The sequence below is a fragment of the Solanum stenotomum genome, chromosome 3, assembly GCF_019186545.1.
Source record: "Solanum stenotomum isolate F172 chromosome 3, ASM1918654v1, whole genome shotgun sequence".
Lineage (NCBI taxonomy): Eukaryota > Viridiplantae > Streptophyta > Magnoliopsida > Solanales > Solanaceae > Solanum > Solanum stenotomum.
Genome location: NC_064284.1, coordinates 65,211,301 through 65,238,971, shown reverse-complemented (window position 1 = coordinate 65,238,971; position 27,671 = coordinate 65,211,301). Strand labels below are relative to the sequence as shown.

General features: G+C 31.5%; 1 protein-coding gene across 1 annotated transcript in view; it reads right to left on the bottom strand.

Moving 5' to 3' along the window:
• Positions 1–13,457: 13,457 nt before the first annotated feature.
• The window catches only part of LOC125859191 (leucine-rich repeat receptor protein kinase EMS1-like), a 114,092-nt gene continuing 99,878 nt past the window's right edge, over positions 13,458–27,671 (bottom strand). Inside the window, exons 3-5 of the mRNA XM_049538896.1 lie at positions 14,529–14,891; positions 14,229–14,444; positions 13,458–14,155 (exon numbers count right to left, since the gene is read on the bottom strand). Of these exons, the coding sequence (XP_049394853.1) occupies positions 13,458–14,155; positions 14,229–14,444; positions 14,529–14,891 (1,277 nt within the window). The remainder of the gene's footprint in view (positions 14,156–14,228; positions 14,445–14,528; positions 14,892–27,671) is intronic.

Below are 27,671 nucleotides of genomic sequence, written 5' to 3'. Positions count from 1 at the left end.
TATTAGTACATATTTATGAAAATTTATACCGGAATCAAACACAGTATAAACAATACAAAATTTTACTATGTGATTAATTTGATTCATTTCACACAAAGAACAATATTTGCTTCTTCTATCCTGTAATACTTGTCATGTTTCATTTCTTGAAAGTTAAATATTTTAAGATATATTTTTCATCATATTATATAAAGATAATTGTATCTTATAATATATTTCATGTAATTTTTGAATATCTAAATTATAATTTTAAACTATTAAATTAATTTAATTTATTTTTAAAAATTAAACAAATTAATTCTCGAGAAAAGCGAAACATGAAAACTAGTACAGACGAGTAACATTTAACATCTATATAAAAGCTCCAAGAAAGAAATGTTTGTACAAAATCTCCCCTAATTCCTCTTATTTATTTGCATTAATCAGAAAAAAAGAAAAATCATAAAAAAAATCAAGGATGATCATATTGAATTTTTATTTACACAGGAATTAATTGTACGTACAATATTCTACTTATTATTATTTTTACTCTTCTATTATATATATATTTTTAATTTTATATATCATTAGTATTACATGTTGTTTTATTTGTTTTTGTTCTCGTATTATTTATTATTGCTATAAATATTATTTTCTTCATTATTTTCAATATGTTTTGTAATGCTTTACTGATCTGCAGATCATTCAACAACATCTTATTTTATTTTTACAAGATAAATGTTGCGTACACAACGTATCCTCCTTAAATTTCATATTAATGGTTACAAATGAGACTTCTTCAGCAACAAATTTTCCTCTTCAGCTAGAGGCTATTTATATCGATCGAAATTATGTGAAATTTATTTTTGATATGTTAAGATTAATAAATGTTGGTTGTGTGTGTCTTATGACATGTTTAACTTGAGGTGTTTCAGATTAATAAATTGTGTTCAAGTTGCCCTTTGAATTTTTATTTATATTGGAGTTTATTGTACGTGCAATATCCTCCCTCTTATATTTCTCCTAAGTATTTGCATTAATCATGCACGAAAATTATTATTTTACTGTTTTATTATCCTTTTTTAAATTTATATATCATTTATTATTACATATTTTTTCATTTGCTTCCATTATCTATTATTTATTGTTGTTTAATTTTTTTTTTCTACATTATTTTGGACATGTTTTGTAATGATTTGCTTGATTCGAGGGTCAATCGGCAACATCTTATTTTATCTTCACACGATAGAGTTATGGTAGTTTGAATACACAATACTCTCCTCAGACTCCACTTATGAAATAACTATACTTTGTATGTTGTTGTTAATCTACCATGGTGGGGAAATTTTTCATTAAGGGGTTCAAAATCTAAAAAAGTAAATTTGACATATATTATAAGTAAATATATATATATATATATATAATTTCGTCAAAGAAAGTTCAGATGAACCCCTTGACCACAAGTTGGCTCCGCCCCTTAATCATACACGATATATTGCCCTATTTAAATTAAATGATCACGATATATAGTACACTATTTCGCCAAAAGAATTCAGATGACCTCTTGACCACAAGCTGGCTCCGGTCCTTAATTATACACAAAAATATTCTTTTCATTTTCTTTTTTGGTAAAACATTTATCTATTTTAATTTTTTTGGTAAGACAATCTTTTTTTCATTACTTCTAATAATCTGGTCCAGTCTGATTTTAATAAATAATTTTCCATATATAGTAAATCATGATACCTATAAATACATATCCCTCCATACACAACAAAACACACATTTTTTCTATCAACTTTCTTTTTCTCTACTCCTTAATTAACATATTATTATTCAAATTCTCATGGCCAATATGGTTCATAAACTTTCTTTAATCTCCATTATTATGATATTTTTCATATTAATGTCTACAAATGAAACCTTTTCAGCAAGAACTCATGGTACAAAAATATTTTCAATTGAAAAAAACAATTGGAAAATTAGCAGTGACAGTATTGATAATAATCGTCGTGTTCTGAAAAGTTCAATTCCACCATCCGGGCCGGGTCACAAGGGTCACATGTCAACTCCACCACCTCTAGACAAAATGTTATAACCTATCGATTGAAATTGAAATTTTCCTTAGAGGCTGAAGGTGGAATTTAAATTTATATTCATTGAAATTTTGTGAGATTTAATTTTGATTTGTTGGAATTAATAAAGCAGTATTTCAGATTAGTAAGATTGTGTTCAAGTTTCCTTTTGAATTTTTATTTCATGAATTGATTGATCTTCTAAAGATATAATCTTTTTTCTTTTCATTTTTTTTTTGTTTTCATGAAGTTAAAATAAAGGAGAAATTTATTTTATGAATCGTACAATATGTCTAATAAAAAAAAGTGATGTTCATCGAATTGATATACCATATCGACTAATAATGTATTGAACTAGATATAATTTTTTAAGATTTAATTTTTCTTCGATCCCAGGGAATCACTTTTATAGTAGGAGGTTTGGGTTCTTTCTTTTGCTTCTAACCCTAAGAAGTTTCAACATGCTAATGTTGGCTGACTAGTATTTTAAATGATCACGATATATAGTACAATATTTGGCTAAAAAAATTCAAATGTGGCGTATTCAGGGTGAACCCATGCTTCACTCCTGATATCATATATAGTTGTTATATTTTTTTTAAAAAAATATTTAAATATAGATGTGTGAACCCACATTTGAAGTATCATATAATGTCGTGCAATAATGATTGGGTGCACCTTTCTAAGTGAATTTAGAAATTTGAACCTTTTATTTATCTTGTTTTATTTTTCTTTCTAAAATTGGATAACGTCTCTGATATAAGCGGTTTGGATTGATAAAAAATAAGTGTGTACCTATAATTTTAAAATGGGAAAAGGGTTAAAAATGTCCTTAAACTATGTGAAAGGAACAAAAATGTCCTTTGTTTATAGTTTGGCTCAAAAATGTCTTTGCAGTCAATACTTTGGTCCAGAAATGCCCCTATAGTTGCAAAATAGGTCAAAAATGCCCTTTTACGAATAAATATATTATTATTTTTATTTTAAATACATCTTTTTCCTAATTAAAATAGTATTAAAGAACACTATTCTTGTTTTCTTTCTTCTAAAATCACTTTAATAAATAAAAATGTTGGAAATATTTTTTCTTATTCTTAATCTCATTTTATAAATTCAAATAGAATAACTTCATGTACCCTTTCACAGATAATATATGTCATATATATAAGATCATAGTATATCCATCATTAATTTATATTTATATAACGATAAAAAATAATGACAATAAAATAAGAAATAATTTTATTTTTTATTTTTTTTTGAATTGAAGTAAGATAAACATTTGCTAATTTTAAACAAATTATTAGAAAAAAGAATGTGTTAAAGAGAAAATAATAATATATTTATTTGGACGATGAGCATTTTTGACCCATTAAATAACAATAAGGGCATTTTTGGACAAAGTATTGACGGCAAGAGCATTTTTGGACCAAAGTACAAATGGAGGACATTTTTGTTTCTTTCGCACAGTTTAAAGGCATTTTTTAACCAAAGTATTGACGGTAAGGGAATTTTTGAGCCAAACTATAAATGGAGGACATTTTTGTTCCTTTCACATAGTTTAAGGGGATTTTTTTTTGACCCTTTTCCCTTTTAAAATTTTAATAATTTTTAGTGATAATAACATAAATGTTAAACCAATCAAATTTATATCTTAGATCCACCTTTTTGTAATAATGCACCCATGATCTCAAAATTCTGGATACGCCTCTGTTGACAGTTCCGGCCCTTAATCATGCACAAATATTGACCAATATAAGTCATCACATTAATCTTTTTCATTTTCATTTTGGTGAGACAATATTCTTTTCATTTTCTTTTTTGGTAAAACATTTATCTTTTTTAATTTTTTTTAAGACAATCTTCTTTTCACTATACTTCTAATAATCTGGTCCAGTCTGATTTTAATAAATTATTTTCCATATATAGTAAATTATGATACCTATCAATACATATCCCTCCATACACAACAAAATGCACATTGTTCTATCAACTTTCATCTTATATACTTCTTAATTAACATATTATTATTAAAATTCTCATGGCCAATATGGTTCATAAACTTTTTTTAATCTCCATTATTATGATATTTTTCATATTAATGTCTACAAATGAAACTTTTTCAGCAAGAACTCATCGTACAAAAATATTTTCAATTGAAAAAAATAATTGAAAAATCAGTAGTGACAGTATTGATAATAATCGTCGTGTTCTGAAAAGTTCAATTTCATCATCTGGGCCGGGTCATGGGGGTCACAGGTCAACTCCACCACCTCTAGGCAAAAGGTTATAATCTATCGATTGAAATTGAAATTTACCTTAGAGGCTGAAGGCAAAATTTATATTTATATTCATTGAAATTTTGTGAGATTTAATTTTGATTTGTTTCAATAAATAAAGCAGTATTTCAGATTATGTTCAAGTTTCCTTTTGGATTTTTATTTCATGAATTGATTGATCATCCAAAGATATAATCTTTTTTGTTTTCATTTTTTTTTGTTTTCATGAAGTTAAAAAAAAGGAGAAATTTATTTTATGAACCGTACAATATGTCTAATAAAAAAAGCGTTGTTCATCGTATTGATGTACCATATCGACTAATAGTGTATTGAACTAGATACAATTTTTCAAGATTTAATTTTTCTCTGATCCCAGGAATCACTTTTATAGTGGGAGGTTTGGGTTATTTCTTTTGCTTCTAACCCTAAGAAGTTTCAACATGCTAAAATCACTTTGTTTTGACTTAATTGAAGACTTGATTATTAGTATATCTATTCCAGAAGCTTCTAGAGACCACCACTCTAGTCCAGTATGGCGGTTCAATAGAAAACTTTTGTGAATGAGTTAAACAACATAGAAGTATAAACAATACTGTAGATTACAAACTCAAATATGTAGAAGTAAAACAATTCCATCACTCTCCAACTATATATTTTTACTGATCTCGNTCTGCAGATCATTCAACAACATCTTATTTTATTTTTACAAGATAAATGTTGCGTACACAACGTATCCTCCTTAAATTTCATATTAATGGTTACAAATGAGACTTCTTCAGCAACAAATTTTCCTCTTCAGCTAGAGGCTATTTATATCGATCGAAATTATGTGAAATTTATTTTTGATATGTTAAGATTAATAAATGTTGGTTGTGTGTGTCTTATGACATGTTTAACTTGAGGTGTTTCAGATTAATAAATTGTGTTCAAGTTGCCCTTTGAATTTTTATTTATATTGGAGTTTAATTTATTGTACGTACAATATCCTCCCTCTTATATTTCTCCTAAGTATTTGCATTAATCATGCACGAAAATTATTATTTTACTGTTTTATTATCCTTTTTTAAATTTATATATCATTTATTATTACATATTTTTTCATTTGCTTCCATTATCTATTATTTATTGTTGTTTAATTTTTTTTCTACATTATTTTGGACATGTTTTGTAATGATTTACTTGATTCGAGGGTCAATCGGCAACATCTTATTTTATCTTCACACGATAGAGTTATGGTAGTTTGAATACACAATACTCTCCTCAGACTCCACTTATGAAATAACTATACTTTGTATGTTGTTGTTAATCTACCATGGTGGGGAAATTTTTCATTAAGGGGTTCAAAATCTAAAAAAGTAAATTTGACATATATTATAAGTAAATATATATATATATATATATAATTTCGTCAAAGAAAGTTCAGATGAACCCCTTGACCACAAGTTGGCTCCGCCCCTTAATCATACACGATATATTGCCCTATTTAAATTAAATGATCACGATATATAGTACACTATTTCGCCAAAAGAATTCAGATGACCTCTTGACCACAAGCTGGCTCCCACCCTTAATTATGCACAAAAATATTCTTTCCATTTTCTTTTTTGGTAAAACATTTATCTATTTTCATTTTTTTATAAGACAATCTTTTTTTCATTACTTCTAATAACCTGGTCCAGTCTGATTTTAATAAATTATTTTCCATATATAGTAAATCATGATACCTATAAATACATATCCCTCCATACACAACAAAACACACATTTTTTCTATCAACTTTCTTTTTCTCTACTCCTTAATTAACATATTATTATTCAAAGTCTCATGGCCAATATGGTTCATAAACTTTCTTTAATCTCCATTATTATGATATTTTTCATATTAATGTCTACAAATGAAACCTTTTCAGCAAGAACTCATGGTACAAAAATTTTTTCAATTGAAAAAAATAATTGGAAAATTAGCAGTGGCAGTATTGATAATAATCGTCATGTTCTGAAAAGTTCAATTCCACCATCCGGACCAGGTCACAGGGGTCACAGGTCAACTGCACCACCTCTAGGCAAAAAGTTATAACCTATCGATTGAAATTTTCCTTAGAGGCTGAAGGTGGAATTTATATTTATATTCATTGAAATTTTGTGATATTTAATTTTGATTTGTTGCGATTAATAAAGCAATATTTCAGATTAGTAAAATTGTGTTCAAGTTTCCTTTTGACATTTTATTTCATGAATTGATTGATATAATCTTTTTTCTCTTCATTTTTTTTTGTTTTCATGAAGTTAAAATAAAGGAGAAATTTATTTTATGAACCATACAATAATGTATTGAACTAGATACAATTTTTCAAGATTTATTTTTTCTCCGTTCCCAGGGAATCACTTCTATAGTGGGAGGTTTGGGCTATTTCTTTTGCTTCTAACCCTAAGAAGTTTCAACATGCTAATGTTGGCTGACTAGTATTTTAAATGATCACGATATATAGTACAATATTTTACCAAAAAAATTCAAATGAGGTGTATTGAGAAGGGGGTCACCGGGTTTACGTGAATCCATGTTTCCCTTCTGAAATCATATATAGTAGTTGTTACTCCCCGATCTACCCTCAAGACGCGGACACGGGACCTAGGATCACAAGTGACCCCAAGCTAACCCTGCTGGCATAATCATGAGCATACTAAAGATAAACTGAGAGATAAAACTGTTGCGGAAGCTAATCATAAATAAATCTGAAATGATGGGGAATACCCATATACTAAAACTGAATATCAAATCTGAGAGTTTAATACAAAAGAAACATCAAACTCAAATACTAAGCTGAATCTAACTATGTTTGAAAATAGTCTCTAACTGACTAGAAGTGCTAGGACATGCCCCACATAAATCTAGCAAAACTGAAACTAAAACAATGAATACTGAAAGATAACATGACTATTGTCCTCGAAGAATGAGGACTCACTATTGATGCTGCGGAACTGGAGATTGGGAACCGATCTAAGCGTGATTTGGATGTTGAGAATCTAAACCTACATCACAAGAAGATGTAGCGCAGAGTATGCGTCAGTACTTGAAACGTACTGAGCATGCATGACAGAGTAAAGCTGAAATAAACCTATAACTGAACAAGCAATAAAGAAAGAGTATAATCTGAACATGATATCGATACTGAATACTGAGCTAACTGAATGCAATGACCAAATTTAGACATGCTGATGCTGAATACTGATTATACTGAAATGTGGTCAATGCAATGGAGTTTGACTGAACTGTAGGAGCTACTAATAACCGATAATAAAACCACATGAGCTAAATGTGGAGTCCGATGTATACGCCCCATCGAGAGAACCCAATACACCCGACCAAAGGTGTAGAGGCCTGCTGGCGTGATCACTAAAATGGTGCCTACAAAGGGGACTTACAACCTACGTGGCTCGTAGTTCTGAGACTATATGGGTGACTGACTCTAGTCCAACTCGGTATTATGCTACTTCCAATAGATTAAATGATTAATACATTATGACTGAATTTTTGTAATATACTAGATAGCTCAAAACTGTCATGCAAACTGAGAATGCATATTAATATACTGATAATGACACATTCAAGACTGAGGCAAGTATATCTGAAATACTGAAATATCTGACTTAGCATATGTTATTTAAGGACTAAAGAAATATATAGCTAGGGTTCTGAAATTCATGCGACAAACGAATTAATAACATGATAATCTGATTTGGAACATGTAAATAACTAATTCATGATAATCTATTGAAGTTCTAGAAACCCTAGGTTTAGTTGATAATAGGGAATCAAGAATCTGACTGAAATCTAGGGACCTAATGGGCGAAAGGAATCGACTTGTGAAATTTCACATACTTGGTGACGAATTCCACGGAAAAATCCTTCGATTTTAGGGCTGGAACATGAGGAAACTTGTTGCGTTCTTGAACTAGGGTTGCTCGACCTTTTCTCCTCTCTAGCGTTCAAATTTTCTAAGTTTTGATTAATGATCTGACTTAGGTAAGTTCTAGTAATGTTTCTAGGCTAAAACTGACCCAAATCACGTAGTTTAAGGTTAAAACGACGTAGTTTGGGGTCCAACGAAATAGAAAAAGAACAAAAGACCCCTGAATTAAAGTTGTAGATGGGCTGACCACGGGTCCTACCACGGACTGTGTGAAAGAGCACGGACCGTGAAGGCTCCCGTGGTCTTCACTTGGTCGCGGAGTCTAAAGCTGACAAGAGGGGGCTATTGCCTAGCTCTTTACGGGCCTTCCCACAGCCCGTGTGAAGGACCACGGACCGTGAAAGTCCCCATGGTTTTCACTTGGGCATATGGTCTGAGGTTAATGAAAAGTTGGGCTACTGTCTAGGGCGCTACGGGACGTTCCAATGGCCCGTGTGAAGGACCACGAACCGTGAAGGTCCCCGTGGTCTTCACTTGGGTGTGAGGGTCTAAGGGATGGCCAAGGGGAGGCCAATGCCTAATCTTACTGGACGCCACCATGGCCTGTCGTCAAGACCACGTCCCGTGAAGGGTCCTGTGGTCTGATGTCTGGGCTTGGTGGAGTTCAAGTCACCACCGCGGAAAGGTCAACCGATCGTGGTCCCTATCACGTCCGTGAACCCTACCGTGGTCCACTGCTTCAGGTAAGTTCTACAAAAAAAAAATTTTGGGTCTGGTTTTCGAGGTGTTACAGTAGTGTTATATTTTTTAACAAAATATTTAAATCTAGATGTGTAAATCCACATTTAAAGTATCATATAATGTTGTGCAATAATAATTGGGTGCACCTTCCTAAGTGAATTTAGAAATTTAAACTCTTTTATTTATCTTGTTTTATTTTTCTTTCTAAAATTGGATAACGTCTCTGATATAAGTGATTTGGATTGATAAAAAATAATTGTGTACCTTTTATTTTAAAATGGGAAAAAGGTCAAAAATGCCCTTAAACTATGTGAAAAGAACAAAAATGCTCTCTATTTATAGTTTGGCTAAAAAATGTCTTTGCAGTCAATACTTTGATCCAGAAATGCCCCTATATTTGCAAAATGGGTCAAAAATGCCCTTTTCCGAATAAATATATTATTTTTTCTTTTTAAATACATCCTTTTTCTAATTAAAATATTGTTAAAGAACATTATTCTTGTTTTCTTTCTTCTAAAATCACTTTAACAAATAAAATGTTGGAAATATTTTTTCTTCTTGTTAATCTCATTTTATAAATTCAAATACAATAACTTCATTTACCCTTTCGATAGATAATATATGCCATATATATAAGATCATAGTATATCCATCATTAATTTATATTTAAATAACGATAAAAAATAATGATAATAAAATAAGAAATATTTTCATTTTTTATTTTTTTCCGAATTGAAGAAAGATAAACATTTGCTAATTTTAAAAAAATTATTAGAAAAAAGAATGTGTTCAAGAGAAAATAATAATATATTTATTTGGAATATGAGCATTTTTGACCCATTAAATAGCAATAAGGGCATTTTTGGACCAAACTACAAATGGAGGACATTTTAGTTCCTTTCACATAGTTTAAGGACATTTTTGAACCAAAGTATTGACGGTAAGGGGATTTTTGAGCCAAACTATAAACGGAGGACATTTTTGTTCCTTTCACATAGTTTAAGGGCATTTTTGACCCTTTTACCTTTTAAAATTTTAATGGTTTTTTGTGATATAACATAAATGTTAAACCAATCAAATTTATATCTTAGATCCACCTTTTCGTAATAATGCATCCATGATCTCAAAATTCTAGACACGCCTCTGTTGACAGCTCTGACAGCTCCGACCCTTAATCATGCACAAAAATATTGACCAATTTAAGTCATCACAATAATCTTTTCCATTTCATTTTGGTGAGACAATATTCTTTCCATTTTCTTTTTTGGTAAAACATTTATCTTTTCATCTTTTTGGTAAGACAATCTTCTTTTCATTATACTTCTAATAATCTGGTCCACTCTGATTTTAATAAATTATTTTCCATATATAGTAAATCATGATACCTATAAATACATATCCCTCCATACACAACAAAATACACATTTTTCTATCAACTTTCTTCTTCTTTACTTCTTAATTAACATATTATTATTCAAATTCTCATGGCCTATATGGTTCATAAACTTTCTTTAAGCTCCATTATTATGATATTTTTCATATTAATGTCTACAAATGAAACTTTTTCAGCAAGAACTCATGGTACAAAAATATTTTCAATTGAAAAAAACAATTGGAAAATTAGCAGTGACAGTATTGATAATAATCGTCGTGTTCTGAAAAGTTCAATTCCACCATCCGGGCCGGGTCACAAGGGTCACATGTCAACTCCACCACCTCTAGACAAAATGTTATAACCTATCGATTGAAATTGAAATTTCCTTAGAGGCTGAAGGTGTAATTTATATTTATATTCATTGAAATTTTGTGAGATTTAATTTTGATTTGTTGGGATTAATAAAGCAGTATTTCAGATTAGTAAAATTGTGTTCAAGTTTCCTTTTGAATTTTTATTTCATGAATTGATTGATCTTCTAAAGATATAATCTTTTTTCTTTTCATTTTTTTTTGTTTTCATGAAGTTAAAATAAAGGAGAAATTTATTTTATGAATCGTACAATATGTCTAATAAAAAAAAGTGATGTTCATCGAATTGATATACCATATCGACTAATAATGTATTGAACTAGATATAATTTTTCAAGATTTAATTTTTCTTCGATCCCAGGGAATCACTTTTATAGTAGGAGGTTTGGGTTCTTTCTTTTGCTTCTAACCCTAAGAAGTTTCAACATGCTAATGTTGGCTGACTGGTATTTTAAATGATCACGATATGTAGTACAATATTTGGCTAAAAAAATTCAAATGTGGCGTATTCAGGGTGAACCCATGCTTCACTCCTGATATCATATATAGTTGTTATATATTTTTTTAAAAAAATATTTAAATATAGATGTGTAAACCCACATTTAAAGTATCATATAATGTCGTGCACTAATGATTGGGTGCACCTTTCTAAGTGAATTTAGAAATTTGAACCTTTTATTTATCTTGTTTTATTTTTCTTTCTAAAATTGGATAACGTCTCTGATATAAGTGGTTTGGATTGATAAAAAATAATTGTGTACCTATAATTTTAAAATGGGAAAAAGGTCAAAAATGCCCTTAAACTATGTGAAAAGAACAAAAATGCTCTCTATTTATAGTTTGGCTAAAAAATGTCTTTGCAGTCAATACTTTGGTCCAGAAAAGCCCCTATATTTGCAAAATGGGTCAAAAATGCCCTTTTCCGAATAAATATATTATTTTTTCTTTTTAAATACATCCTTTTTCTAATTAAAATATTGTTAAAGAACATTATTCTTGTTTTCTTTCTTCTAAAATCACTTTAACAAATAAAATGTTGGAAATATTTTTTCTTCTTGTTAATCTCATTTTATAAATTCAAATACAATAACTTCATTTACCCTTTCGATAGATAATATATGCCATATATATAAGATCATAGTATATCCATCATTAATTTATATTTAAATAACGATAAAAAATAATGATAATAAAATAAGAAATATTTTCATTTTTTATTTTTTTCCGAATTGAAGAAAGATAAACATTTGCTAATTTTAAAAAAATTATTAGAAAAAAGAATGTGTTCAAGAGAAAATAATAATATATTTATTTGGAATATGAGCATTTTTGACCCATTAAATAGCAATAAGGGCATTTTTGGACCAAACTACAAATGGAGGACATTTTAGTTCCTTTCACATAGTTTAAGGACATTTTTGAACCAAAGTATTGACGGTAAGGGGATTTTTGAGCCAAACTATAAACGGAGGACATTTTTGTTCCTTTCACATAGTTTAAGGGAATTTTTGACCCTTTTACCTTTTAAAATTTTAATGGTTTTTTGTGATATAACATAAATGTTAAACCAATCAAATTTATATCTTAGATCCACCTTTTCGTAATAATGCATCCATGATCTCAAAATTCTAGACACGCCTCTGTTGACAGCTCTGACAGCTCCGACCCTTAATCATGCACAAAAATATTGACCAATTTAAGTCATCACAATAATCTTTTTCATTTCATTTTGGTGAGACAATATTCTTTTCATTTTCTTTTTTGGTAAAACATTTATCTTTTCATCTTTTTGGTAAGACAATCTTCTTTTCATTATACTTCTAATAATCTGGTCCACTCTGATTTTAATAAATTATTTTCCATATATAGTAAATCATGATACCTATAAATACATATCCCTCCATACACAACAAAATACACATTTTTCTATCAACTTTCTTCTTCTTTACTTCTTAATTAACATATTATTATTCAAATTCTCATGGCCTATATGGTTCATAAACTTTCTTTAAGCTCCATTATTATGATATTTTTCATATTAATGTCTACAAATGAAACTTTTTCAGCAAGAACTCATGGTACAAAAATATTTTCAATTGAAAAAAACAATTGGAAAATTAGCAATGACAGTATTGATAATAATCGTCGTGTTCTGAAAAGTTCCATTCCACCATCCGGGCCGGGTCACAAGGGTCACATGTCAACTCCACCACCTCTAGACAAAATGTTATAACCTATCGATTGAAATTGAAATTTCCTTAGAGGCTGAAGGTGTAATTTATATTTATATTCATTGAAATTTTGTGAGATTTAATTTTGATTTGTTGGGATTAATAAAGCAGTATTTCAGATTAGTAAAATTGTGTTCAAGTTTCCTTTTGAATTTTTATTTCATGAATTGATTGATCTTCTAAAGATATAATCTTTTTTCTTTTCATTTTTTTTTGTTTTCATGAAGTTAAAATAAAGGAGAAATTTATTTTATGAATCGTACAATATGTCTAATAAAAAAAAGTGATGTTCATCGAATTGATATACCATATCGACTAATAATGTATTGAACTAGATATAATTTTTCAAGATTTAATTTTTCTTCGATCCCAGGGAATCACTTTTATAGTAGGAGGTTTGGGTTCTTTCTTTTGCTTCTAACCCTAAGAAGTTTCAACATGCTAATGTTGGCTGACTAGTATTTTAAATGATCACGATATGTAGTACAATATTTGGCTAAAAAAATTCAAATGTGGCGTATTCAGGGTGAACCCATGCTTCACTCCTGATATCATATATAGTTGTTATATNGTTGTGAGTTGATGTTGGAATTGATCCAATTAAGTTATTATGAGAAAGATCAAGGTCTAATAAGCTGCTTAAGTTTCCAACTTCATTTGGAATCTGGCCGTTAATCTTGCTATCAGTGGCACAAAGCTTTACAAGAGATTTGGAGAAGTTCCCTACGGAGACCGGAAGCATGCCATTTAGAGGGTTCAATGATAGATCAAGAAGTCTTAAATTTCTGCAATTGGTTAAGGAGGTGAGGAAGCTTAAAAATGAATCACTAGTTAAATTATTTTCCCACAAGTTTAGGTTCTGTAGATGAGTCAAATATCCAAGAGAATTGGGAATCAAGCCTGTGAGTTTGTTACCTGAAAGCTCTAGGATAGTAAGTTTTGAACAATTGGAAATAGAATGAGGAACAGTCCCAACAAGATTGGTCAAGTTACTCATATAAAGCTCTTCAATGTTGGGTAATACAGAACCTATGTTTGGTGGGATGGTTCCTGATAAATTATTGAATGAAAGAGCCATTGCTCTCATCCCTGATATGTTGAAGATCTCCATTGGAAGTGAACCACTAAAACTATTAAACCCAAGAGCAAGTTCCTCCAACTCAACCAGATTTCTTATCTCTTTGGGTATTTCACCTGTCACATGATCAATGAATTTAGCTAGCTTGTTCATTAATACAGATTGCTATATATCACTTTGAATACGTACCAGTAAACCTATTGTTGTTAAGAAATAAAACTTGTATCTTGGTTAAGTTGCCAATTTCCCGTGGTAAGGATCCCTTGAGATTGTTCCCCCTTAGTGAAACAAATTGCAATGAAGAGATATTGAATATAGAGATTGGGATAGAGCCGGTAATCTGGTTTACATCCACTGCTAATTCCACCAAATTAACAAGATTTCCGATTTCTTGTGGAATTATACCTGCATTTAATGTGTAATAAAAAAAAGATCTGAGGTAATTAGATACAATACATTACTAGCATTCGTAAAATAAAACATATATACCTGTGAAATGGTTAGATCCGAGATACAATATCTGCAAGTTACTCAATCTTCCAATTTCACTGTGTATTGGTCCATCAAAATCATTTACGGATAGAGACAATATTTGAAGTTGTGAACAATTTGACAAGCTTATAGGCATATGACCATGAAGCTTGTTCATTGATAGATGAAACTCTTGGAGTATTGGAAGACGATTGCATAAATCATTGGGAAGCTTTCCTGATACGCTATTGTTTGAAAATGCGATGACTTGGATACTAGAAATATTGAAAATTGTGAATGGTATAGAACCTGTAAGCTGATTATGTTCCATGGACAACACATTCAGGTTGTGAAGATTGCCAATCTCTTCTGGAATAGAACCTATGAATTTGTTTCTACCCAAGATTAAAACTCTCAAGTTTTCAAGACTTCCAATTGCTTTTGGGATTTCACCCTCTATTGAATTGAATCTCAGATTCAAAGTTTCAAGTGTGGAAATATTAGAAAATGAACAAGGGATGGAACCAGTGAATCTATTATTTCCAAGATTTAAAACTTCAAGTTTGTGTAAGAACCCAAACCAAGAAGGAACCTCCCCTCTAAAGTTGTTCAAACTTAAATCAAGATACTTAAGCCGACGCAAGTGTGCTATTTCTTGAGGCAAATTTCCATGGAAATTGTTGCTTCTCAAGACAAGAGAAACAAGAAATGTGAGGTTTCCTAAATCACGGGGAATCCTTCCTATAAGAGCCATGCTGGAAAGATTCAAGGACTTCACTCTCTGATGACGAGAGTCACATGTGATTCCTACCCAATGGCAAACAGAAGTCGTGGGAGACCAACTATCATCCGAGAAGTGAAAGGGGTCCGAAATAATTTAAGATTTTAAAGAAAAAAGAGTTAACTGATCCGTAGAAACATTGGCAAGAGTCATGACTGAACTAGGCATAACATAGTGAAACAACAAGAGTAGTGTTAAAAGAAAAAATCTCAAGGCTTTCTCCATATGTAAAATTATTAGTAGTAGGAAAATGGTATTACTAGCAGACTTTTCTTTTGAATTTTTTTAAAAGGGGAAAAGGAAAAACATATCAGCATTAATACAACTAAATTATTGTTTCAATGAAACAAAAAAAATGTGTCTTTTATTGGTTGTTGTGAGTTTGATATCAAGTGTTGAAACCACTCATTTTAAATAAATAGATAAATTTTCCAAGTTATGTGGGGCATAAATTTGACTCATGTCGTCAATATGGTAGACTGATAATAATTGGTGCAATATCATGTTAAATTATTGGTGCTGTATCATGGTAGACGGATAATTCTTATCTGTGTTGTGAAAATTCACAAAATTTTACCACACAAGCAAAACTTACCATTGTCTTTCACTTAATTTGTTAAAAGTTTGGCTCATTTATGTCATTATTGTTAAAGAAAAGCTCATCCATGCCATTTTTTAACTCCAATTTTGCAAAATCATTTTTTACACCGCAAACAAGGTTTAACACTTTTTAATTGAAGTTTTTTGGATCAAATGTACACTTTTTGCTTCTTTTTCTTTAAGAACACCAAAAACATATGAAGAACATAAATAACTTCCAAATTTTCAACATCTTCAATTATTCATGAAATATCTCAAATTTCGGCAACATCATTAATTTCTTTTTTTAAAAAAACTAAAAATCTAAAATCATTTACCCACATTAAAAAAGATTTCAAAAAATGAAAATCAATCCCAAAATTTCAAAATTTTGTTTTGATTCGTGTTTTTGTACTGTTGCCTAGTGTTTTTTGAGTCTGTTCAAATTTTCAAATGATTTGAAGTGTGGAGAAAATTCTATCATTAAAGAATGTTGAAATTTTGAATAAATTTCAAGTGAGTCTTGTTGAGTTAGGTTGAATTTGAGCTCAAAAGATATTTGAACCAAAATATTGATGGTAAGGGTATTTTTGAGCCAAACTATAAACGGAGGTCATTTTTGTTCCTTTCACATAGTTTAAGGACATTTTTTACCCTTTTCCCTTTTAAAATTTTAAAGGTTTGTAGTGATAATAACATAAATGTTAAACCAATCAAATTTATATCTTAGATCCACCTTTTCGTAATAATGCACCCATGGTCTCAAAATTCTGAATACGCCTCTGTTGACAGCTCTGTCACGCCCCGAGCCTACACCCTGGGCGGGACCGGCACCCGGAGACCATTTTTAGCCCTAAGCGAACCCTTGGCCTGGCTTTCTTAACTCAGCGGAAACCCAACCCAACAGAATAACTCAATGCAATGCAATATTACAAAACAACTTAACTTATAAAATATGGCCATAAAGGCAACTCGAATCTCAAAATAGAATATTTACATATATACATAGATGAGAGACTCAAAACTAACTGACTGTCTGCCTGTCTATGAAGCCTCTAAAATACTGAGATGGATGTTGGGATAGACCCCGCAACATCCTAATAAAACAAAAACTAAGAACACAAAATAATTGAGTCCTCCAGAATGCAAGGAGGCTCACCACTGACTCTGGAGTGCTCAGCTGGATCAACGACGTGCAGGATGCTGATCCGGGGTACCTGTATCTGCATCATAAGACGATGCAGGCCAACTGGCATCAGTACATGGAATGTACGAGTATGCGAGCTGAAAAACTAAGCAATATAGGCTAGAAAGAAATTTGGAAGAAACTGAAAAGTTTACCTTGCTCAACTCAACTCAACCTGACTGACTTCTTTCAATATAAGACAATTTAAAACAAGTGCGATATAAAGAAAGACTGTTTAAAACATGCTATAAACTCTGTGTGTATACAAGGATACATATAAGCCTGAGATGTATATGGAAATACAATTGAACTGATGTATATAAAATACAATAATTTATGTGTATAAAAATACAATAACTGCTGTGGGAGTTTCTCTAACCGACAACCATCACATAAGAGCTATAGTGATTATACAGCGATCGACCTCACGCTGCCAGAGCATCTTATACCCGGCCAAAGGTATAAGACCTGAACTGCCTAATGGATCCACTAGTCTAATCTGAAAAGGATTCATGGGGGTTGTGGGTTCTTTGAACGCTCCCTCAATTCGGTGCTCGATACTACTCTAAAAAATGTACTGGCTCTTATGTTTTTAAAACATATTTATTCCTGCTGATATGAGATAATTACTCAAAAACTAGCCCGAAGGCTCTTTGGAAATCTCAGTTTCCAACCTTGTTTAGATGTAAAGACATTTCTTTAAAACTTCTTTGAGAATACATAGTTCCCTAATAACTTTGAGAAATGAACTCAACTTTAAACTCTTGACTCTTTACTCTTTACTTGACTTGCAACTTGAGCCTTAGAATGAAGTTAAAACGTTCAATAAAGACTTTTGAAAAGCTTGGAGGACTTGCTTGAACTAACTTCTTAACTTCTAAGCTTGACTTCTAATTTCACTTGACTTCTAACTCGACTTGACTTGGAAACTAACTTCACTTGAATTGGAAACTAACTTCACTTGACTTCTAACTTTACTCTCCTTAAATTAGAATTATGAATTCAAGGGTAATGATTTGTGTTTGGAAGGACCCCATGATGTTTAGGAAATAATTTAGGACAGCTAAACTTAAGAAGAATTACAAAATTTAATTCTGAAAACAGTGCAGTCCGCGACGCAGAGCAAATTCTGTTCACAGAGGGAACAAATCTGTGACGCAGACTTGCTTCAGGCAAGCTGCCCGACATTTCTCCTTCATGTTGCCAACTCTAAACCCTCTCAACCTCAAAGGTTCCAGCAGCAAAATCACAACCAAATCATGTCCCAAATCAACAAGGAACTTCAACACCACAATCAACAACACAACCAACAATTTCAACAACCAAAATAAATCTTTTCTTGGAATTAAAAACGAGTTGGTGTGTGGGGGTATGAACCAACCAACACTAAGGATCATAAAATCCCTCAACATACAAGAGATTCAACTCAAATACACAACCCAATCATGTCCTACAACCAACAATAACTTCAACAACACAACTAACAACATCAACAACAACTAACAACTTCAACAACAATTCCAATCTTTTCTCAAATCATAAAAATGAGCTTGGTGTGTGGGGGGAAAGGATCACCCAACACTAAGAACTCACATACCTTGATAGGGATCACCCCCGACGAAAATTCACGATGATCTTGAAGAATCTTTGCTTGATCTTCCCTTTCTCCTCTTCTTCTCTTCTTCACTCTCAAGAACCCTAACTCTTTACTCTTTAAAAAAAATGAGACAAACTGATCTAAAATCAGTCTAACACTTTAATATAACCAAAACAATTGATTTGCGAAAAGACCAAAATGTCCTTAAATTTCCGGACGGACTCCCTGCCAACTGCCCAACTTTCAAAGGGCATAACTCGCTCATACGAACTCAGAATCGAGCAAACTCGGTGGCATTGGAAAGATCATTCCAAGGGATTTCCAAACATAACTGGAACTACTCCTGGATTATCCTGAGCTAGGAGTTATGACTGCTCAAAGTTGGCCAAAACTCACTGATTTCCACACTTAGCCAAATTTCCAGATTTTGAATTTAGCCAAATTTCCAGATTCTGAATTTTTCCAAAAATGACTACTTCCAATTTCAAGCTTCTTCATATTCATTTTAAATTGTTGGATGTTACAAGCTCCGACCCTTAATCATGCACAAAAATATTGACCAATTTAAGTCATCACAATAATCTTTTTCATTTTCATTTTCATTTTGGTAAGACAATATTCTTTTCATTTTCTTTTTTGGTAAAATATTTATCTTTTTTCATTTTTTGGTAAGACAATCTTCTTTTCATTATACTTCTAATAATCTGGTCCAGTCTGACTTTAATAAATTATTTTCCATATATAGTAAATCATGATACCTATAAATACATATCCCTCCATACACAACAAAATACACATTTTTCTACCAACTTTCTTCTTCTCTACTTCTTAATTAACATATTATTATTCAAATTCTCATGGCCAATATGGTTCATAAACTTTCTTTAATCTCCATTGTTATGATATTTTTCATATTAATGTCTACAAATGAAACTTTTTCAGCAAGAACTCATGGTACAAAAATATTTTCAATTGAAAAAATCAATTGGAAAATTAGCAGTGGTAGTATTGATAATAATCGCCGTGTTCTGAAAAGTTCAATTCCACCATCCGGGCCAGGTCACAAGGGTCATAGGTCAACTCCACCACCTTTAGGCAAAAAGTTATAACCTATCGATTGAAATTTAAATTTTTCTTAGAGGCTGAAGGCGGAATTTATATTTATATTCTTTTAATTTTGATTTGTTGCGATTAATAAAGCAGTATTTCAGATTAGTAAAATTGTGTTCAAGTTTCCTTTTGAATTTTTATTTCATGAATTGATTGATCATCTAAAGATATAATCTTTTTTCTTTTCATTTTTTTTTTGTTTTCATGAAGTTAAAAAAAAGGAGAAATTTATTTTATGAACCGCACAACATGTCTAATAAAAAAAAGCGATGTTCATCGTATTGATATACCATATCAACTAATAATGTATTGAACTAGATACATTTTTTCAAGATTTAATTTTTCTCCGGTCCCAGGGAATCACTTTTATAGTAGGAGGTTTGGGTTCTTTCTTTTTCTTCTAACCCTAAGAAGTTTCAACATGCTAAATTTTTTTATTTCGTTGGCTGACTAGTATTTTCCTATTGAGTTAGCAACCCGAAGAAAAATTTCAAAAAAGTTGTGTAAATCCAATTCGATGAAAAAGAAATAATGTGATTTAACAAGACAATCAAAAACATTGAAAGAAGGAATATAAATCTCTTTCCTGAATCAACAAAACAAATTGATTGATAAATACATTTCCAATAAAGAAATAAATTAAGAAAATCTCATATTAATAATAATGGTAAAATCACTTTGTTTTGACTCAACTGAAGACTTGATTATTAGTATATCTATTCCAGAAGCTTCTAGAGACCGCTGCTCTAGTCTAGCATGACGGTTCGATAGAAAAACTTTTGTGAATGAATTAAACAACATAGAAGTATAAACAATATTGTCGATTACAAACTCAAATATGTAGAAGTAAAACAATTCCATCACTCTCCAACTACACATTTTTATTGATCTCATGTGCAATTCTAACCTAATCTAATTAATTTTTTGTAACGGGCCCACGAGGTGCTAGTGTTAAACTCGAAGGAGGTTTTGTTTTGAAATCTGCCTATGTCAAATTCCTTCACATCAAAATGGGAGCAAAAAGTTAAGGATTCTATAAGAGCGAGTTGAGGATTAAACTATATATTGAGACGTCTTTTAGGTTAAAATTACTTAAGGAAGAAAAATTGTGAGGTCCACAAAAGTTGAACTTGCTTAGAGAAATCGAACTATAGCCGACAATACCTGTCACGACCCGAGTCTACACCCTGGACGTGGCCGGCACTCGAAGACCATTGTTGGTCCCCAAGCGAACCCTCATCCTGGCTGACTACAAGCGGAAGACTAACTTAAGCATACAAAAGCTTAAGACTGAAATAAAATTTATGAAACTGAAATACAAAACTTTAACTCAAATGAAAAATTCTGAATAAAATAATATATTCAACTCGCCATAAAATAGGCAACTTTAGTCTTTAAAATATTTAACAAAATAAATGAACAACCTTTTGAAACTCTACTGTCTATTTATGAAGCCTCTAAATAACAATGATGGAAGTCGGGACAAGACCCACGGCCTCCTAACAACTGAAAGTAAATGGAATCCTCCGGAAGCAAGGAGGCTCACCATAGCTAACTCGAACTCCATGTGATATCAATGAAGCTCTTATTGATGATCCTGAATACCTGTGTCTGCATCATGAGAAAATGCAGGACAAATGGCTCAGTACGTGAAATGTACGAGCATGTAAGAAGAATTCTAAAGCATAAACATAAGCTTGAAACTTGATAAAAAGGTAACATACTTACCTCTTCTCAAACTTTCTCAACCCAAGGAATACTGAAGGATAAGATACTCAACTCTGGATACTCAACTCAATATAAAGCAACAATAAGAGATGCAATATATATAAAACTTTATAAAACAGTAAAACCAACTTAGTTCGTTAAAGAGAGTGTGATAACAAACTCAACTTTACTCATATCATAAAAAGACATATCATGCTCCCTCTCAAAGTCTACTTGTGTAATGTATGAATGAAGTCCCATACCCCTATTCATACTAAGCAGTACCCCTTGAGGAACCATGCAATTATTACTGTGGGAGTTTCTCTAACCGACAACCACCACTATGAGCCTAAGTGGTGATACATCGTCTTGCCCACGCTGCCAGAACTGTCCTATACTTTGCCGTCATATAGAACGCTTAACTAAGTGGATCCACTAGTCTATGCTAAAAACATCTTAAGGAGTCATCTAAAAAGTATGATCTTTTACTACCCATGATGACTACATGGTTTATGAAGACTTGAGTTATCTGAACTCGCATCCCCATAACGGTGTTCAATACTACTCCCAAAATATACTTAGCTCATATGTTTGTAAAAACAAAACTCTTTCTTTGGTTTGAGATAATTACTCAAAACTTGGTTTAAAAGCTTTCTTGGAAATCATAGTTTCCTCTTTACTGAAAAACTAGCTCAAAGGCTCTTTTGAAATCTCAGTTTCCTTTATTGTTTAAATGTGAAAACATTTACTCTTTGGGAATACATAGTCCCAATATACTCTTTTGAAGAAATGAACTCAACTCTTTAATCTTCACTCTTTGCTTAACTCAAAACTTAAGTCTTAAAACAAAGTTAAAACGTTTGTAAAAGACTTCTTAGAATATGGTTCATGTCGAATTATGGACGTGAACGACTCAATGCAAGGTTTTCAATAACCGAAGATAGAACTCAATACTTGGAACTCAAGAACTTTAACAATACTACTCACTTCTAGAATGTTCAACTCAGAGGGTTCATGCGGAATTTATGAGCATGAACTACTCAACTCAAGGACTCAAGGATACTTCTCATCTCATGACTGCTCGACTCATAGGGTTCATGCGGAATTATGGGCATGAACAATTCAACTCAAGTACTCAAAGATGCTTCTCAAAAGGGATTAGGAACTCAACACTTAAAGACTTAAAATTTGAAGATACCACTTCTTTGAAAGATGCTCAACTTATGAAGTTCATGCGGAATTATGGGCATGAAACAACTCGACTTAATGGTCTACATAACAACATGGAACTCATGTATATGACTCTTCTTATTCTCTGACTTACTTCCTCAAAACTTAGTTCAAATCGATAATTGATCTCAAAGGATGCACAATTGAACTCAAAGACTTTCTTGAACTCTACTCTTAACTCTCTCTTGAATGTGAATTATGAATACAAGAGTTATGGTTCATGATATGAAGGATCTAGGTGATAGTGTAGACTCATGAATACATTCTCCTCACTCTCATGCTTACTTAGTCGAGTCTTGAAACAAGTTATTAGAAGTTGTAGAAGACTCCTCAAAGGGGTTTTCTGAAAAATGTTCGAAAGAACTCTGAAGACTTGACTCTCAACTCTAATTCAAGATTGTGATTTGTGATAGGAAAGATCTCATGATGCTTAGGAATGATTTTAGATAGCTAAACATGAGGAAAGACTAAAAATCAATATTTGAAATGTTCTAAGTATAAAACAATTTGAGAAAAATACTTAGAAAAGAGTCGCCACTTAATTTTTTAAAGAAATCAAGAAAACTTATAATTTTCAAAGATTTAAACAGAAAATATCATTTGAAAATATCAAAGAGGGTTCGGGGTTCAATTTACACTTCGAGAAGGGTTTAAACATTCGAAGTGCCCGCTAACATGCGGTTGACCTGCGACTTGACTAAAATATATTTGACTATTTTTAGGAAAATAATGATTTAACGTAAAATAATAACTTACTATCTGATTAACTTTGAGAAAATAATTAAATAGATGACACATTTTATTTCATTTTTATTTTTTAGAGAAAAGGGATCCCAAAATGGAACCTTTGACTCGAAATACAAGTGATTAAAATATTAATAAAACTAGGTTAATTAGAATTTAATTGATTCACTTTGAAATGATAATTTAAACCAATTTAATGAATTAAGGCGTGAAAATCATTTTACATTAGTTGAATAATAAAAGTTTTGACTACCTTTTTGAGAAAATGACCAAGTAGAAAGAGAACATTTTTTTTTAGTTTATTTGAGAAAAAAAATACCCTTAATTTAAAACCACTTTAAAATAAAATGTGATCAAGTGAAGCGGCCTTAAATCATATCTTTTTAGAACAAAGATTTAACTTAACTAAAATACAAAATTCGACCAATATTTGGTTAATAAAACAAGTGAACACAACAAGTGAAATGTATTAAAATAAACCAACACAAAGAAAATGACTCGTCTTTTTGGGGAATCTAATTAAGTTGTTTAAAGTTAGAGTTAAATAAGATTAATCAACACATAATCAAACAATTAGAAGAGTAAACAAGATAATGAAATTGGGCCCCTTCTTGGGCCAATTTCGCTGTAAACTTTGTCTTTAACCAGATTCCCATTTTTGTATATATCGACTGTATATCAGTGTATATCAGCGTATATATCAGCTCTTTCCGTGTATCCCCTACTTCCAAACACCTATATTTCGCCTCAGACCTGTATTTTCACACTTTTCGACCTGTATATGAGTGTATACCGATATATATCAATGTATACAAGCTGTATCTCAGCCTTTTTCAGCTTTTTGAGACTTGTTTTCAATTTTCAGCCCTTGTACAACCATATTCGGATGACCCGGTTGACTTAAAGAAAAGAAAAATCGGGCCCCTATGGCCCAATCATCGAAATGCAACGAGAGGGTGGAAGCCCATGAGGACTCGGACATATTTCACATGCAACAAGGTAAAGGAAAGGAGTTAATATATAATCCAATTAACAAAAATGCAAGAAGAAGACACTAATTCAATGCAAAATGCATATTTTGACTTAAGAAAGATGCATACTAACAAACAATCCGACCAAAGGGAATCACATAGAGGCATACTGAACAGCAACAAATTTGAAGAATAAAAAATAAAATAAAATAGACATAATAGGAGAACATAGTAGCCACTTAAGCTTAATGAATTAATGTGTCTACTATACATGCCTACAGATGGCAAGATAGAGAGAAAATGACACTAAAAAAAAGGACAAAGCTACTCATTATCATGCACATTAAAATATATAGCAATAATACATATACTACACTAATCAATATCTTAAATTAAAGGACACATGAAAAACTATTCTTGTCTTGAATGATATGAAAGTGATTACTCATGAGTGACAATAAATTAAAGAGGATAAAAAAACAACAACAAAAAGTAGTCATCCGTTACTACTAATGCTCATTCTTGAGACAAGTGGGGAAGTAAAGGAAAATATATTCATGCACTATATCCTTTATAGAATATTAGACCAACAATCCCAATAAAAAAAATAAAAATAAAAATTAAAAAAAAAAGATGAAGAACTTTAACACTTATTCCAATATAGCCTTCAAGAAGAAAAAGACTACAAGAGATTGACAAAGAAAACTAATTAAAAAAAGAGCGAATTATTACGCAAATTCTAACTACAACCGACAAACTTCATCAATAAACAAAATCACTTTAGATAAATGCTTAAGCCATGGCCACAATGATCTTGAAAAGGACAAGTATAATATTCTTATAATATTCAACACAAACTTTTATCAAAACATATACTTCCACCGTTCCCATAAAGAAAAATGCATTAGTTGAACAAATTTCAATAGACATGAAGCATTAGGATCCCTTTTTGTAGTAATTTTGAAAAATTAGAGACTAAGGACACATTTGAAATTTAAACACAACATTTAAACAACCCTTTGAAGTAATGTTAAGCACAAGAAAACTTGGAACAAGGCAAGTTGTAAACAGAGACCTAGACAATTGCTATCAGACGCATTCGAACGACTCCAACAAGTATCACATAAATATTGATGCTACAAAAGAAACTACGAACGAGCATGGACCAAGCATGATGAATCAATCCTATTCAAGATTACTACTCGCAACTCGGATAACTCATTTTCGAGAATAGCTAAACCTAACCGTTCAGGTCATTCGCGTCCTCCAAACACATGACAAGAAAGCACATACTCTATTTCGACAAGTATGGACGGAGTAGTATTAAGATGATTAACAAATAAGTAAACAGAAAATCGAAATGAGCCCAACTCAACCAAGAAAAACTCGAGAAGAACCATAAACAGAGAAAAACAGATCAAACAGGCGATAAAGCCATTTTGAAAATGAAATACATATAATAGCTTCGGAAAGACTACGATGAATAGAAAACTTAGGTTCAAACTATATAGGATTCAGCTCCTAACTAACAACAAATATTTTATCATTCAACACTTATCGGAATCGGAAAGAAGAAGGGAAAAAGGCCAAAAGTTATTTACCTTGTTGTGGGCAGCGAAAAGGGACAGAACGAGCTTAACGATGAAGCATTCACCACCACAAGTGAGATCTCGACGAACTTCGACGAAGCTCCGATGAGACGAAAAGAAATTCCCAAAAATCTAGACCTAACTTTCGTGGGTTTTTTTTTTTTTTTTGATATTATATCAATATTATATTCATCAATCTAAAATTACAACTTCCAAAAATTCCTCCTAAGACTTACCTATCCCCCTTTTAGTTGCGACCCAAAGAGATGAATATATAGATGGAAATTTGGGGGAAACGGTTGTAATTTGAATTTTGAAGTGCTCTTTTCCAAGCAACCGTGGAGAGATTCAGAAATCCTTGTAAAGGGGATGAGGGGCCTGGGATGAGTATGGGCGCGGCAGACACCTGTTGCTTTCCGAATTTGCTGGGATTTGAACGTTGCTTGCCGGTTGTTTGGAAGGAAGAAGAAGCAGGGGTCAGTTTGGTATTGTTGTACGTATTGCTACTGTTGATGTATTGTTGAATGGAATTGTTGGATCTTTTCTATTGTGGGCTGATGGGTTAGGAATTTAAGGGTGGGAAAAGGCTGCTGAAAAATTGCACTTGGGCTGAAGGAAATAAAAAAGGACCCAACATTTGGTCTTATCACAAATGGGTTTACGTGGGTAGAAGGGTTGGTTGTGTTTGTAATAAAAAGGTTAAGTTTTGAATTGAGGATTTGGCCATATAGATTGCAATTAAGTTCGATTAGATTCAAGAATTTAGTTAAATTGAGCTTAATTGGTGATTCGACTAAAAAGCTAAATAAGACGAATTAATATAAATTAATTAATGAGCTTCTTAATCTCAACAAAATAAAAAATAATGAACTTAATTATAAACTAATTAATTCAATTACAAAACTAATTAACTCGAAATTATAGCTATAACTTAAAGCAAATTGATAAAATATTTAACTAAAATGTAAAATCTTTTGTGATAATTTTCAAATATTTATAAAATAGCGTGATTGCAAAAATATACATACTTATTATTAAAAAGTGATAAAATTACTTTAAAAATAACTTGAAAGTATTTTGAATTTCATAAAACTCATTAACTCAAAATTATAACCATCCCTAATATTTAAAATATAAAAAATCTTTTCTTTTTAGACGATTTTTGAATAATCATAAAATATACTAATTATATACATAATTATGTAAAACATATATATCAACAACAACATACCCAGTGAAATCCCACTAAGTGGGGTCTGGGGAGGGTAGAGTGTACGCAGACCTTACCACTACCTCGTGGAGGTAGAGAGGCTGTTTCCGGAGGACCCTCAGCTCAAGTACAACAACCCAAGAAAAATAAGAGGAAACATTATATATGACATAGTATCCAATAAGAGAAAAGTGCATAGTCAACAACAGAGACAATAACATCAAGAAAATAAAGTGAGAGGTGAAACTCAGTAAACGACACAAGACTATATGATCACAGACAAGAACTACAAGATCAAGGCTAGGACTACTACAAACGCTACCAACCAAAACCCTCGCACGGGAAGACAACACACTAGCCCTACTAACCTTCAACCTTAATACGCGACCTCCACTCCTTCCTATCTAGAGTCATGTCCTCGGTAATGCGAAGCTGAGCTAAGTCCTGTCTAATCACC